Here is a 16,352-nt window from a genome sequence, read left to right on the forward strand (position 1 = left end):
GCTCGGTTCACACACAAGCCAGGTCTCAGAGCAGGGTCTGTTGGCCCCCAGTCTCCGGCCTCCCACCCCTCAACACAGATACCCAGCTTTCTGGGCTATTGTTTTTTCTTTCTGGTTGTGGTTTTGCTTTCCCCAGGTTTCTATTTTTCACTTGAGGCAAATGCTTGCTGGACTGGGTGTCCCAGATTCCGTGCGTGTTACAGAAGGGTAGAACCACGGACTCCAGGTCTCCAGGAAAATAAGGGGGGACAGCCGCAGAGGAGAGCAGGGGTGAAGGCAGGACCTCAGGAGGTCCAGTCCAGGCTTTATCTTCAAGAGAAGGCTTGCCAAGTGAGCCAGACGTTTAAGTGCTGCGCGGCTCTTAGCTATTACATCAAACGGGCACCACTGGGCCTCTTTCCAGAGCGTTCCTTTAGGGATCCAGCCCAACGAGCAGTTCCAGGAAGGCAGCTTGCTGGTAAGCTGCAAGTCCGGGACATTTGGGGTCTGGGACGGCTCCATCACGGCCGGTGCGGAGGGAGCAGGGCGCCTGGCTGTGCCCAGCTGAGATCTGCACCCCAGCTTCCCCAGCCTGGATCTCCAGGGACTTTGAGCTGAAATTCCAGGAGGGGGCTGGACCAAGTGGTCCGGCCCAGCCTGATTTACGGGAAACCACAGCAGCACTCTATCCGCCTTAATTTGTAACTGAACAGTGTCCCGGGCCAACCAATAGCTACCACCGAGCCCCCACTCATCGCAGCCTCCCTAACCCTGGGGGACTAGCTGCTGAGTCGCCCCGGGGCAGGGCAGCGATCGGAACTTGGGAGCAGGTTTGTGCTGGCGGATGGGGGTTTGGGGAGGAAGGCGGTCTCCGGTCCTCACTTCCCTCGCTCCCGCAGGGCCCCCTTGTCTCTGCGGTCTCTGGGCGTCGCCGCTGCCCCTCCCCTCCCCTCCCCCGGACCCCTCCGACCCTCCTCCCTCCCCGCCCCGGCCTCATTGTTGAGCTGCAGCGGGACCCTCTAGATGGAGCAGGTGGGCGAGCCCCCGGGCCTGGGAGGGGGCTGGGACGAGGGGCCAGCCGAGCCGGGAAAGGGACGCGGTCTGGGAACAACAAAACAGGGGGAGGCGCCGGGAGGAGGCAGCTCGGGCGGGAGGCGGTGGGGGGCTTTGAATGGGGGCGGGCCCCGGGAGGTTGGGCGGGCCCCGGGAGGTTGGGCGGGCCCCGGGAGGGCCCCTAGGCCCCAAGGCTCGGAGCTGGCACCCGAAGCTGGCTGGCCCTGCAGGTCCGGGCTGACGTCGCCTCCCAGATGGCCTCCAGGCTGACCCCGCTGACCCTCCTGCTGCTGCTGCTGCTGGCTGGGGTGAGTGACCCCTGCGCGGGCCAGGCGGGAGCAGGGCTGAGGTTAACCCTTCAGGCTCCGGGGAATTCGGAGAGCTCCTCGTGGGATCGGCACCGGGGGTCCTCCCACCAGAGTTGAGTACACAGCTTGGAAAGAGCAGGGACTCAGACCCACCTGGGGTTTAATCCTGCCTGGCCCCCCACCCCCGTACCTGCTGTGGTGGCCCAGAGCCTGGCACTTGGGTGAGCTGACCAGCCCTGATGCGCCAAGGGGAGAATAAAGCAGAAAGGCAAAGGAGATGGGCAGCATTTTGAAACTAAAAAGCAAGAGCTCCTCGTGGAAACCTGAGCTGCGGGGTGAGGGTGGGAAGGCTCCCTCCAGTGGTGCCGGAGGTCAGGGGTAAGGGGTGAGCCAGGGAGAAAGGGGGGTGCATTCAGTGGGCATGTGCGGAAGTTGACTTTAGCATTGCCCGTTGAGATAGATCAGATGATGTGGTGGTGATCAAGGCATCTGGAAGCAGAGACCCAAGCCTGACCCCTAGTTTTTCCTCCAGCTTCTCTTAAGACCCTGTGCTAGTTGCTGAATTTGTCTCAGCATTGGTTTCTTTTATCAGTTAAATGGGATAATGTAGGCTTTCTCTGAAGCAATCCATGGTGGGGCTCTAGGGCAGGCCCCTGTCCTACCAAGCTTTGCCAGGAACAATTATCTGATATCGCACCTTCAATGGCTTGGTGGCTCAGTGGTAAAGAATCCAGCTGCCAATGCAGGAGACACAGGTTCGATCTCTGGGTCGGGAAGATCCCCTGGAGAAGGAAATGGCAACCCACTCCAGTGTTCTTGCCTGGGAAATCCCATGGACAGAGGAGCCTGGTGAGCTACAGCCCATGGGGTCGCAAAGAGTCGGACAGACATAGCAACCAAACAACACATCCCACCTTCTCTTTGAGTGTTTGTGTTTAAAGGGGACTGTGCCTCATAATGAAAGAAAGAAAGAAAGTCTCTTGAACCACAGGACAGAATCGCCTCAGATATGATCGTCGGCCCAGACAGCTTACAAGAAGGGGAAAGTGAAGGAGACAGCCAGAAAGGAGGTATTCTCGACAGCGAGTCCCTTCAAGGCAACGAGGACTCTCCCGCCTTGCCGATGGCTAACCTGACTGTCGCCGAGCCGCTGTCACCAAGCCGTCCAGCTGTCACTGAGCCCTTCAGCCAGCCCGCCCCCGAACCAGTCCAGTCGACCAGCCAGCCCGCTGCTGAGCCCTTCTGCCCGGCACCAGTCACCTCCTGCCCTGACTCGGAGATGAGCTCAGCAGAGGCGGTGCTGGGGGAGGCTTTGACAGACTTCTCCCTGAGGCTCTACCATGACTTCTCAGTGTTGAAGAAGAAGGAGACCAACTTCATCTTTTCCCCCTTCAGCATCGCCAGCCTCCTCACCCAAATCCTGCTTGGTAAGAACCCGAGTTCTCTCCAGCTCCTGTGTTTGACGTTCCCTTGAGGTGGGGTCCCTGAGAGCTCAGTTGGTAAAGAATCCCCCCACAATGCAGAAGACCCTGGTTCGATTCCCGGGTTGGGATGATCTGCTGGACAAGGGATAGGCTACCCACTCCAGTATTCTGGCCTGGAGAATTCAGTCCAAGGAGTTACAAAGAGTCAGACAGGACTGAGTGACTTTCACTTTCACTCACTGAGGCGGGGTAGGTATCTGGATATAGACGCAGCTATGCCAAAGGACGGGGAAGGCGATGACACCCACTCCAGTGCTCTTGCCTGGAAATTCCCATGGACGGAAAAGCCTGGTAGGCTACAGTCCATGGGGTCGCGAAGAGTCGGACACGACTGAGTGACCTCACTTTCACTTTTCACTTTCACGCACTGGAGAAGGAAATGGCAACCCACTCCAGTGTTCTTGGCCGGAGAATCCCAGGGACGGGGGAGCCTGGTGGGCTGCCATCTATGGGGTTGCATAGAGTTGGACACGACTGAAGCGACTTAGCAGCAGCAGCAGCATGCCAAAGGAAGGAAGCTGTAAAAATGGGCTACATTGGGGGTGGGGGAGGGGAATCTTTTTATTCTAGAACTCACATTTAATCTTCCATTTAACAATGATTTAATAGGCACTACTTATAATAAAGGGCTTTCCAGGTGGCTCAGTGGTAAAGAATCTGCCTGCAGTGCAGGAGACATGGGTTCAATCCCTGGGTCAGGAAGGGCCCCTGGAGGAGGAAATGGCAGCCCGCTCCCGTATCCTCGCCTGGAGAATTCCATGGACAGAGGAACCTGGCGGGCTACAGTCCATGGGGTCGCGAAAGAGTCAGACTCGTCTTAGCAACTAGACAGCAGCAGCAGCAGCAGCGTGGCTTATAAAACCCTCCGAACTGCGCAAGAGCGTTTAAATAAGGTCCCAGCCCATCGTCGTGGCTCAGGGCAAGGCCATGAAGAAGCGACACGAGGCACAGAGTAGAATCACAATGATGCTGCTTTTCAGCTGTGTGACCTTGGGCAGATCACTCAACTTCTCTCTGCGCCTGAGTCCTCTGTGTAAAATGGAGATGGTTTTGAAAGTGAAAAGTGAAAGTGAAGTTGCTCAGTCGTGTCTGACTCTTTGCCACCCCATGGACTGTAGCCTACCAGGCTCCTCAGTCCATGGAATTTTCCAGGCAAGAGCACTGGAGTGGGGTGCCATTTCCTTCTCCAGGGGATCTTTCCAACCCAAGGATCGTCTCCCAGATTGCAGGCAGACGCTTTACCACCTGCTGCTGCTGCTAAGTCGCTTCAGTCGTGTCCGACTCTGTGCAGCCCAATAGACAGCAGCCCACCAGGCTCCCCCGTCCTTGGGATTCTCCGGGCAAGAATACTGAAGTGGGTTGCCATTTCCTTCTCCAATGCATGAAAGTGAAAAGTGAAAGTGAAGTCTCTCAGTCGTGTCCGACTCTCCGGGACCCCATGGATTACAGCCCACCAGGCTCCTCCATCCATGGGATTTTCCAGGCAAGAGTACTGGAGTGGGGTGCCATTGCCTTCTCCATCTGAGCCACCTTTAAAAAAAGAAAAATTAAGCAGAGAGCCCAGTGCCTACTGTGGTAGGAGGTCAAAAAAATGTTAATCCCTCCGCTTGCCTGAAAGACCACCATCAAGTCCCCTGAGGTAATTTACCTTAGAAATGGCACAAAAAAGTGCCCCAGGCAATGGAAACAGCTGTCACTCCAAAGGGGAATTCCAGGAAGGCCACTGAAGCAAATACAGTGAGGAACAGGGGAACCTTTCTGCTAGAGTCCCAGAATCCCAACATCCCTGGCCTGTATCCAGTAGATGCCAGCGGCGCCCACACCTCCAGGTAGGATGCCTAAAATGTCTCCAGATGTGGCCAAATGTCCCCTGGGGTGCACATTTCGTTTGATTGGTTTCAGTTAATTTTTAATTGCCCCCAAAACACTGGCTTGAATCTTTTCTCCACCCTCCAGCTACGAACTCCATGATCTTAGAATGAGTAGATTACTTCCTCTCTTAAACTTCAGTTTTCTCATCTGCAAAATGGGGATAGTAATTGTCCTTACGCAAAAGGGTTGTAGTGAAGATTCAAAGAGATACTATGGGAGAAGCACCTACGATGCCTGGAACAAAGTGAGTGCTTGCTGAATGCCACCTATTGCTACACAGAAGGTGTGGACAATAAGTATTTAATAATGAACAAGGGAAAGGGTATTGGACATCTTTTGAGTCTCTGCTCTCTCTTCTTAATGACGACCTGGTGTCCCTGCTTACAGGCTGAACCTTTGTAAACCTGAACAGACTAAATAAGACGTCATGTGGGACAGGTGGTGACTGGACCAGGCTTTGGGTGATGTGTGGTATTAAAATTAGGTAGGAAAATGCAGGAAGGGAATATTTAGTCCTGGAAAATTCTGGATTGTTCATAATCCGCCCCCCCCTTCTCTTTCTGACATGTGCTGTCTTTGAAACCATTTCTGGCTCTGATGATATGGGGTTAACCCCCCGCCCCGCCCCGCCCCACCATTGCAGCCTGGTCTCCTAACCCTGGTCCCCCCTCCCTCTCTGCTCTTGGCTGCAGGGGCTGGAGGAGAAACCAGGGTCAGCCTGGAGCGCCTCCTCTCTTACCCCCAGAACTTCAGCTGTGTCCACCACGCCCTGAAGGCCTTCACGTCCGAAGGTTTCACCTCTTTCTCTCAGATCTTCCACAGCTCAGGTGAGTGTCAGGGGGGAGGACGGCAGGGGCTGAGCTGGGCCCTCAGGATTTCCGTGGGTGCCTAGCACTGGGGGTGGAGGAGGACATGACAACCCGGTCCAGGATCCTTGCCTGGAGAATCCCATGGGCAGAGGAGCCTGGCGGGCTGCAGTCCGTGGGGTTGCAAGAGCAGGACACGACTGAGCGAGTAAACCATCCATCCATAGCACTGGGGAAAGAGGACAGAGGGAATGTTAGGACTAGAAGCGGGGGAGGCATGCAGAGCAGCGCGGGGCCTGAGAAGCACCAGGTGGCTCCTGGGTGCCAGACAGGCGCCCAGGTGATACCGTGGGCAAGTCATTTGCATTCATCAGTTTCATCAAAGGAAGAACAGTCCTCTGCATTCAGGAGCAGAGAGGGCTGGAAGGCTCTAGACGTGAAATAGAGAAAAAAACGTCAGTCTGGGGATTCACCGGTGGTCCAGTGGTGAAGACTCTGACCTTTCACTGGTTAAGTTCAGGTTTGAGCCTTGGTTGGGGAATTAAGATCCTGCCAGCTATGAGGCCAAAAAACAGAAAGAGAGAGTTTGTGAACCTGGGTCAGGAGGTCTTGGGACCCCTGTTCTTTGTATGTTTATGTTACATGAATTTGTTGTCATTTATACATATTGCATCATTGGGTAAGGTAATCAGAGCAGTCAGTGGTAAAGAATCCGCCTGCCAGTGCAGGAGACACGGGTTCGATCCGTGGGTCGGGAAGATCCCCCTGGAGGAGGACAGGGCAACCCACTCCAGGATTCTTGCCTGGAAAATTCCACAGACAGAGGAGCCTGGCGGGCTACCGTCCATGGGGTTGCAAACGAGGCGGACATGACTTAGCGATTAAACCATAACAGCAATCAGAGCAGTAAGCTTCCAAAACGGCCTAACGCAGTTCGTTCAGATTTCGTTCCCCAGAGCCCGAGGTTTCAGCGAAACTGCTGCCGGAGCCCCAGGGGGAGTGGGAGTCAGGGAGGCTGAGGGGGGTGGGAGGGGGGAGGGGAGGGGGGAGGGGGGGAGGGGTGGGGGGGAGGGGAGGAGGTGGGAGGGGGTAGGAGGGGGGAGGGGAGGAGGAGGGGGGTGGAGCCAGGTGGGCTCTGAACTCCCACCCAGCCTCAACCAGAGCCCTTTAGTGTTGTGGGCTTCAGCCACGACTACATCTGAAACCTCAGTTCTGCTGAGCTTAAAAATTACAGGTTTAGTGTGATACACTTTTACATTGGGGGAAAAAATTTTTCTGTCTTTTTAACTATAAAAGCAATACCCATTCATTGTTTAAAAAACAAACAAACAAACACTGAGAAAATATTGGACTTCCCCGGCCATCCAGTTGTTGGAACTCCATGCTTCCACTGCAGGCAGCTTGGGTTCGATCCCTGGTCCGGGAACCAAGAGCCTGTGTGCTGCTCTGCGTGGCAAGAAAAAAAAGGAAAATATAGGGAAGAAAAAAGAAGGAAAGAAAGGAAACTCATCTACCACATCATTACCTTTAAAAAAAGAAAAAAAGCTTTTTTTAGAGGTGGGAAATTATGACTCACAGGGGTTCAAGAAACATTGCCTTTTTTTACTCATTTGCTATAAATTGAATTTATCCTCTGTCTTGCTAGGTTGGCAGAAAATACAGCTGCAATGAATATTACATATTTAGTTCAGGGAAATTTTTTGTTTCAAACACTTTTTTCCTCTGGTGGGCCTGGGTTTTGGAGAGCAAAATCCAGAAAGTCCTGTTACAACCTTCCACTGAGACTAGAAAGAGGTCTGAATGAAGCGAAGCAAAGAAGGAAAATATGGGCGAATGGAAGCTAAGATCTCAAAGAGCTCCCCACGGTCGTGTGGCGGTAGAGGCCCCGGGCCGGGGCCTCCTGCTCTCAGCCTGGGGCCGCCTGCTCTCAGCCCGGGGCCGCCTGTTCTGGGCTCACGGAGCGTCTGTCAGAGGAGGGACGGCAGCCCTGCTCCGCACCGCGTTCATGGGGTAGAGGCCAGCTCCCTCTGCAGGGATCCGGGATCTCCAGCCTGCGTCTCTCACCTGCCCCTCCTCCCCATCCCTCCAGACCTGGCCATCAGGGACACCTTCGCCGACGCCTCTCAGAGGCTCTATGGCAGCAGCCCAAGGCCCCTGGGAAATGACAGCACCGCCAGCTTGGAGCTCATTAACGACTGGGTGGCCAAGAAGACCAACCTCAGGATCAGGCGGCTGCTGGACAGCCTGCCTGCGGACACGCGCCTCATCCTCCTCAACGCGGTCGCCCTGAGCGGTAAGGGGGGGTTTCCCCATCTTGAGGTCTTCCTTCCCCTCCTGGCTTAAAACCCACTCAACCCCAGGTTCCAACCCTGGATCCGCGGCACCTGCCCCACCTGTGCCCACAGGGCGTTTAACTCCCTTGCCCCCGCCCCCCCCCGGCCCCCCGCCTTAGAGTCACCGTCCCCCTGCTCCTCCCTCTAGCCAAGTGGAAGATAGCCTTTGATAAGAGCAGAACAAGCCTGAAGCCCTTTCACACCAAATCCTCTGCCATCAACGTGCCCATGATGAACAGCAAGAAGTACCCTGTGGCCTCTTTCACAGACCCGACTCTGAAGGCCCGGGTGAGTGCTTGGCCCTCCCCACTCCTGTCTCAGAGCCTCTTGCGCGCCCTGACTTCCTTTCTGCTCCGGCTCCATTGGTGTGGGGTGCACCCTTCCACTGAAAACCCATCTTTTCTCCCGCTTCCATCTCTGTTTCCACCCTATCTTTTCTCCTTCTCCCCCTATCCAGCCGGGGCCAAGGGAGGCATTATATATTTGAGGTTGGAAAGCAAGATGCTAAAGTTTCCTCCTGCGTCTCTACTGCGTCAAATGGCAAAAAGTGAGTCGTGTTCCTGTTCTGTGTCTTGGATTCTCTTCCCAGTCAACCCACCAATAGACCCTGCCTGCTCCGGAACTCCTCCGTGCGTGTCCCGGTGTACACATGCATCTGTGTACGTATGTGTGCACATGTCTGGGTATATCCATGTGTTCATGTATGTAGAGAGTGCACGGGTGTGCATGTGTTAAATGGCTCAAGTTCCTTGGCAGAAATTGAACAGTATGATTTCAGTGGATGGAGAGGGAAGGAAGAGAGACCAGATATTTTCTGGGTTTTCTCCCTAATGTCCCTTTCTTTCTTTCTTAAACTTTTTATTTTGTATTGGTGTACAGGCAGTTAGGGCTTCCCAGGTGGCTCAGTGGTGAAGAATCTGCCCACCAGTCCTGGAGACGCAGGAGATGTGGGTTTGATCCCTGGGTCGGGAAGATCCCCTGGAAAGGAAAATGGCAACCCACTCCAGTATTCTTGCCTGGAAAATTCCCTAGACATAGGAGCCTGGTGGGCCGCAGTCCATGAGGTCACAAAGAGTCAGACAGGACTGAGCTCACTCGCACACACTCACAGCCGGTTAACAAACATGCTGTGATGGTTTCAGGTGAACAGTGAAGGGACTCAGCCCTACATGTACATGGACCCACGCTCCCCCAAACCCCTCCCATCCAGGCTGCCACATAACACTGAACAGAGTTCCATGTGCTGCACAGCAGGTGGCTGTTGGTTTCCCACTTTAAATATAGCACCGTGCACATGAGTGACCAGATATTTCTGCCTTGTTAGGGTAGCAGCGCACAGATCTATGAGACAGGAAGCAGCAGGAATGCCCAGTGACGCGGGCTCAGGCTGAGAAATACGGGGCCCGTGCTGGAACACGCCAGGGCTGCTTCCACCCTGGAAGCTTTCCTGCCCTTTCCCTCTGCTGGGCCCTCTGCAGGCGGACTGCCACATGACTTGTTCCCCTGGCTCATCCGGTGTCAGCTAAAAGGTCATCTAGGTGCAGGACACTCCCCCCCTGCTTACAGTCGCCTCCTCCTCACCCTGCAACAGCATCTTGTTTTATTACTAATATACCCATGGTACTGTATTGTCTTTGTATTGTTCAGTTGCTGAGTCGTGCCCAACTCTTTGTGATCCTTTGACTTCAGCACGCCAGGCTTCCCTGTCCTTCACTGTCTCCCAGAGTTTGCTCGAACTCGTGTCTGTTGAGCTGGTGATGCCATCGAACCATCTCGTCCTCTGTCGCCCCCTTCTCCTTCTGCCCTCAGTCTTCCCCAGCAGTCTGCCCTTTGCATCAGGTGGCCAAAATATTGGAGCTTCAGCTTTAGCATCAGTCCTCCCAATGAATATTCAGGGTTGATTTCCTTTAGGATGGACTGGTTGGGTCTCCTTGCTGTCAGGACGACTCTCAAGAGTCTTCCCCAGCACCGCAGTCCGAAGCATGGTACTTGCCACTGTGTGAATCGCGTTGTCTATTTGCCGGTTTAATTTCAGTATGGTCTACCTCTCTGAGATATTGTGATCAGAGACTTTCTCTCTCTTTTCCCTACAATATCTAAGCGCCTAGAGCAATGGCACACATAATACGCGCTCATTATGTTTGCTGAATAAATGAATGCCTCTGATGGAAGATGCTAAAGGGAGCAACTCAGAATGAGTGGCTGGGAAGATGTCACGGAAGCGGTTACTTTCGACCACTCTTAACCACCCATGCACTTTTCCACCTCTCCATCCATCCATGCCTACCCAATGGCTTTCAGTATTCCCAACTGTTTAACCGAACCAGAATACGTGTGCAAGGCAGAAAGCATGAGGATGCCTGGCCGGCTTGGGGCATTGCTCTAACTCAGAGTATTTGCGGGGAGAGAATCGGTGTGAGGCATTTTTAATGACAAAGGAGGAGGGTTTTATGCAACCCCCCTCCCACTCTTTGGGGTTGGCCAGGCAACTCAGACGATAAAGAATCCACCTGCAATGCAAGAGGCCTGGGCTCGATCCCTAGATTGGGAAGACCCCCTGGAGAAGGAAATGGCAGTCCACTCCGTGTTCTTGCCTGGAGAATCCCATGGACAGAGGAGCCTGGCAGGCTACAGTCCATGGGGTCGCAAAGAGTCAGACACGACTGAGCGACCAACGCTTTCACTTTCACTTTCCCACTCTTTACAGTTCCATGGATTTTAAACAAATGCTTTATTTGATATGGACGTCCTTGGTGGCTCAGTTGGCAAAGAATCCACCTGCAATATGGGAGACCTGGGTTCGATCCCTGAGTTGGGAAGATCCCCTGGAGAAGGGAACAGCTACCCACTCCAGTATTCTGGCCTGGAGAATCCCATGACTGTACAGAGTCCATGGAGAAGAGTAGAGGGTCTTGGAGAAGACTCTTGAGAGTGCCTTGGACTGCAAAGAAATCAAACCAGTCCATCCTGAAGGAAATCAGTCCTGAATATTCATTGGAAGGACTGATGCTGAAACTGAAGCTCCAATACTTTGGCCACCTGATGTGAAGAACTGACTCATTGGAAAAGACCCTGGTGCTGGGAAAGAGTGAAGGCAAGAGGAGAAGGGAACGACAGAGGATGAGATGGTTGGATGGTATCACCGACTCAATGGACGTGAGTTTGAGCAAGCTCCAGGAGTTGGTGATGGACAGGGAGGCCTGGTGTGCTGCAGTCCATGGGGTCACAAAGAGTTGGACACGACTGAGTGACTTTCACTTCACTTATTTGATATGGTCACATTATAAATTCAAAATCAAAGTTTTACTTAAGTTATTAAATTTTTAGCTGAAATTGCTACATTATTAATAATAACTTTTTATAAAACACTTTCATTTGTTTTTTAATTGAACCATATTGACCAGATTAAACTCCTTTAAACCATTTGTTTCATTTACAAATATGGTTAATTAATCTTTCCCTAAGCATTATGAGCTTATGTATATACTTTATAAATATACTTCATACATTTGGGATACTTGATTTTCTTTTTTAGCATGTTAAATACTTGACAGGACAGAATTACACCCCTGTTTGTGCATATCTTGCTGGCATCTCAAGCCCACTTGTGAAAATTAAATTTGAAGAGTAAATCAACATTCAGTCAACACCTCAACTTTATTCTCAAATCAAATGCAACTATCCTACCTACCCCTCTTTGTCCAAAAGCATAAAGCTAACATGTCTGACTCTTAAAAATTATACACGCTATTTTAAATAACAAACACAGATTACTCTGAACTTATCACCCAGTGTTCATACTATAGAATTGCTTTATTTTGTTGTTCACATACTTCATTCTAAATTTTCCTGGGATTTAAGGAGTATTTCCCCAACGAAGGGGGTTAGGTTTACCAACTCAGGTATGCTAGGGTTCAGTTCAGTTCAGTTCACTCACTCAGTCATGTCCGACTCTTTGTGACCCCATGAATTGCAGCACGCCAGGCCTCCCTGTCCGTCACCAACTCCCGGATTTCACTCAGACTCACGTCCATCGAGTCAGTGATGCCATCCAGCCATCTCATCCTCTGTTGTCCCCTTCTCCTCCTGCCCCCAATCCCTCCTAGCATCAGAGTCTTTTCCAATGAGTCAACTCTTTGCATGAGGTAGCCAAAGTACTGGAGTTTCAGCTTGAGCATCATTCCTTCCAAAGAACACCCAGGGCTGATCTCCTTCAGAATGGACTGGTTGGATCTCCTTGCAGTCCAAGGGACTCTCAAGAGTCTTCTCCAACACCACAGTTCAAAAGCATCAATTCTTCGGCGCTCAGCCTTCTTCACATTCCAACTCTCACATCCATACATGACCACAGGAAAAACCATAGCCTTGACTAGACGGACCTTGTGGGCAAAGTAATGTCTCTGCTTTTCAATATACTAACTAGGTTGGTTATAACTTTCCTTCCAAGGAGTAAGCGTCTTTTAATTTCATGGCTGCAGTCACCATCTGCAGTGATTTTGGAGCCCCCAAAATAAAGTCTGACACTGTTTCCACTGTTTGCCCATCTATTTCCCATGAAGTGATGGGACCAGATGCCATGATCTTCGTTTTCTGAATGCTAGGGTTACCAGCTGGAAATTTCAAGGCCACAGTGTGGGCACTTTTGGTCAGAGAGGCGAGGCTCACATGCAGGAGGTGGCGCGCAGCGTCCGGCCAGCACCCCTGTGCAGGTCCTCTGTCAGCAGCGCCCGAGTGGCCTTGCCCCTCAAGTGGTGCAGCAGTGTACAGCCTGCTTCTTCTGGACCAAGTTTTCAAAGTCCAGCAACTGATCGGTTTCAGTTAACGTCTTCATTGCCCAGTTGAATTCTGCATTCTAGATTATCCGTGTCCATCTCTCAGCCTGAACCTTAATGCCATTTCAGTAAGAGTCTCTTCTATCCTATCAGCCTGGGGTTTCCCAGTCTTGGCACTATTGGCACCTTGGGTTCAATGATTCTTCGTATAAGGTGCTGTCCCCGGCACTGCAGAATTTAGCAGCAAGCCTGACTTCTACCCACTAGACGGCAAAAGCACTCTGAGCAGCTATTTCTGCCAGCTCCAAGCATTACCAAATGTCCACCGGGGGCAGATCATCCCGAGTTGAGAACACTCGTGTATTGGACTTGTGGTTCCTGTGTTTCTCTCCTACTTTTGTCTGGCCGCCAGTTGTAAGTCTTTCTACTGTCAGACTGCAAAGGTAGGCTAGGATCAGCTTGTATACCATGTTGAATGCCAGACTAGGAGATTTATATCTACCCTCATAGGCAGGGAAAAGCCATCGAAAGTCTCTGAAAGGACAAACCTGATAACTGATGGTACATCACGTGCTTTCTACGCTTTATGCACAACATACATGCAAGGAACTGGGCCCAGGGGTCCCATTGCTTGCCTGCATCGCACAGCTCATCAGTGGCAGAGTACGGGTGCAATCTTCAGCCTGTGAAATCAGAAACTCTGGCTTATTTCTCTGCATCTCACCAGTACAGGGTCAGACCAGCGCTGTTTGCCTGCCTGGCCGCCCCATCTCGTGGCAAAGCCTGTGAGCCTAGTTCTGCCTACTTGCTGAAACAGGACAGACTGGAGACCAGCCTCGGGTCCCAGAAGGTACGGGCCAGGAGAGAGCGGGGCAGGAAGACTGATATGGTGCATCTTTCCCTCTCCAGGTGGGCTGCCTGCAGCTGTCCCACAACCTCAGCTTTGTGATCCTGGTGCCCCAGACTGTGAAACACCACCTCCAAAACCTGGAGCAGGCTCTCAGCACCTCCGTCTTCGAAGCTGTCATGAAGAAGCTGGAGCTGACCAAGTTCCATCCCACTCACCTGACGATGCCTCGCATCAAAGTGCAGAGCAGCCAGGACATGCTGGGTGAGTCCTGGCAGCCCCAGATTGAGTCTAGGCCCCCAGAGGGGAAGAGGCTGTGTGTGGCGGGGATGGGCCTTAAAATGTGGTCCACACTCTCTTGAGTATTTTTCACATCCGTCATCTCAGGTTGGGCTTCCCAAGTGGCTCAGTGCTAAAGAATCTGCCTGCCAGTGCAGGAGATGCAGGAGACCCGGGTTCGATCCCTGGGTCGGGAACATCCCCTGGAGGAAGAAATGGCAACCCACTCCAGGAGTCTTGCCTGGAGAATCCCGTGGGCAGAGGAGCCTGGCGGGCCACAGTCCATGGGGCTGCACGGAGTTGGACACGACTGAGCGACTAAGTGCACACACACTTAGTGCACACACACGTGCCGTGCGTGTCCCTTCGTTTTCTGTTGCCAAACGTGGTCCCCTAATAGATGATCTTGCTTCACGCCCTGGTACGTGATGTCATTCGAGAACTTACGTCCTCCTCCTGATTCGTCACCTCGTTTCCAAGGTCCTTGTTGATGAGGAAGCCACGGCATCACTTGTCAGGGTTTTGGCAGGCTTGGGGCCAGGCCTCTGACCACTGGAGAGGAAGTGGTGACTGGAGTGAAGATGGGCCCACGGATTAAGGAGCCCACGAACGGGACTGGAAGGCACATTGTAGCATGAGTACAATTCGATAAACAAGGAAGAGGAGGAGAAAGAGAAGGTTGGAACGTGGGATCATCCCAGGAAATTCAGGGCCCGTGTCTCCAGCTGCTGAGGTTTCCGTGCTGATCTTTTCTCATTTTGTTTCTTAATGTAATATTTTAAGTTAAAAAGTACTTTAAATGACTATTTTTTAAATTTCACTTTTTATACAGTTTTTAGAGGTTTGTCTGCCGAATGTTGGCTGCGTGCCCCTGTTGACAGTCGTGCAGGCCTCTGACGCGTTGTTTTCCCCCGTCTGCGCCCTAGATTACTTTGACTTCATCTACGACGTCAACCTGTGCGGGCTGACGGAGGACCCGGGCGTGCAGGTGTCTGGGATTCAGCACCAGGCCACCATGGAGCTGGCGGAGAGCGGGGTGGAGGCGACCGCGGCCTCCGCCGTCTCAGTGGCCCGCAACTTGCTGCTCTTCGAAGTGCAGCAGCCCTTCCTCTTCCTGCTCTGGGACCAGCAGCACAAGTTCCCCGTCTTCATGGGCCGGGTGTATGACCCCAAGGGCTGAGCCTGCCCCCGGGGCCTCAGCTCGCCTGGCTGCAGCCCACTCTGCACTTGCCCCTCCCCGCCTCCCACCTCAGGCCTGCCCTCCACCCGAAGGGCTGCCTTGGGGTCCCGTGAGGGGCCCAGCTCCCTCCTCCCTTATGGTGACCCCTCCAAAGCACTTTTTGCCGCTTTCTCTGGTACAGATACAGCAGACGTCACAAATAAAGCCTGGCAGACATGACTTTCTCTCTCATTTGCCTTTCAACTGTAGAAGACGAGGGCTTCCCTGGCCCCTGTATCAGCTAGCTACTGCTGTGTAACAAGTCACTCCAAACTTAATGGCGTAAAACAGCAACCGTTTATTATTTCACCAAAGTCTGGGAGGTAGGGCTGATCTCACTGATCTGGGCTGGGCCAGGCAGACCTTCCCTGTGCTCGCTTATATGTCTGTAAGAGTCGGTGGGGTGGTCGAGGGTGACTGACCTACAGTGGCCTCCGCTGGACCACCTTGGCTCTCCTTTGCACATCCGTCTCCTGGATCCTTCCAGCAATGCTCGCCTGCGGTGGCACAGTTTCCAAGTGAAGAGTCAGAGACGGGCAGTCCTTTCCACACCCTGCAGCTCGCCTTGCATCAAATCTACATCGTCCTGTCGGCCAAAGCAAGGCACATGGCCAGACCTAGAAGCAGAGTGGGAAAGCCCTACAGAGTGGAAGGGCAGAGCCCCTCACTGAGCGCTTCCAGTGCAATCTATTTATCACAGCCTGTTTCTTGTTCATTTGTTTGCAACAACAACAGTAACAACAGTAGCTAACGTTGTTGAGAACGTACACAGGCCATCCGCTAAGAGCTCTGCGTGCGTGCATGCTCAGTCATGTCCGGCTCGTTGTGACCCCGTGGACTGTAGCCCGCCAGGCTCCTCTGTCCATGGCATTTCCCAGGCAAGAGTACTGGAGTGGGTTGCCTCTTCCTTCTCCAGGGGATCTTTCCAACCCAGGGATCAAACCCTCGTCTCTTGTGTCTCCTGCATTGGCAGGCAGATTGCAGACATCAATCCTCACAGCTTTATATGGTAAACTCTAAACTTGAAGAGGCTAAGTCTTGCCCAGAATCCTGCAGTTTAGGTGCCAGAACTGGGATTGCAGAGTACATCCTTATGACTGAAGTCTGAGCTCTTGTCCACTCTCCTATGTCCCTCGCCTTCTGTCTCCAAATCCTGCCTTTTCTTCATAGTTCATTTGCTCAACCGATTTATTGAGCACCCAGCGTGTGTTGGCCACTGTACTAAGTGCAGAGCAGATAAAGATGACGTGAACCTAAGGCCCACCTTTAAGATCGATATCTCGGTGGGGGAGACAGATAAGGAAGATAGACTCCTAACACAGGGTATTTTTTTTTTTAGTCTCCAAAGACATCTCTTAACACGTCCCCATTTCGGGCTTGTACCCCGAGACTCACGGATG

At 52.7% G+C, this 16,352-nt stretch overlaps 1 protein-coding gene across 1 annotated transcript; it reads left to right on the top strand.

Annotated features, from left to right (window-relative positions):
- Positions 1–938: 938 nt before the first annotated feature.
- Positions 939–15,125, top strand: SERPING1 (serpin family G member 1). Its single transcript, XM_052652853.1, has 8 exons — positions 939–1,011; positions 1,263–1,340; positions 2,332–2,767; positions 5,389–5,523; positions 7,592–7,795; positions 7,984–8,123; positions 13,517–13,718; positions 14,660–15,125. Exons 1-8 carry the CDS (start codon positions 1,003–1,005, stop codon positions 14,911–14,913), a joined length of 1,458 nt encoding a protein of 485 aa, XP_052508813.1. The 5' UTR covers positions 939–1,002; the 3' UTR covers positions 14,914–15,125.
- The last annotated feature ends 1,227 nt before the right edge of the window (positions 15,126–16,352 follow it).

This window comes from Budorcas taxicolor, chromosome 15 (assembly GCF_023091745.1).
Source record: "Budorcas taxicolor isolate Tak-1 chromosome 15, Takin1.1, whole genome shotgun sequence".
Taxonomy (NCBI): Eukaryota; Metazoa; Chordata; class Mammalia; order Artiodactyla; family Bovidae; genus Budorcas; species Budorcas taxicolor.

What these genes read in the sequence shown, in the direction of transcription:
- SERPING1 (XM_052652853.1), top strand. An exon ending in CAACGCGGTCGCCCTGAGCG is followed by an intron (nt 7,796 to 7,983) that starts GTAAGGGGGGGT and finishes TCCTCCCTCTAG; the next exon opens with CCAAGTGGAAGATAGCCTTT. An exon ending in ACCCGACTCTGAAGGCCCGG is followed by an intron (nt 8,124 to 13,516) that starts GTGAGTGCTTGG and finishes TTCCCTCTCCAG; the next exon opens with GTGGGCTGCCTGCAGCTGTC.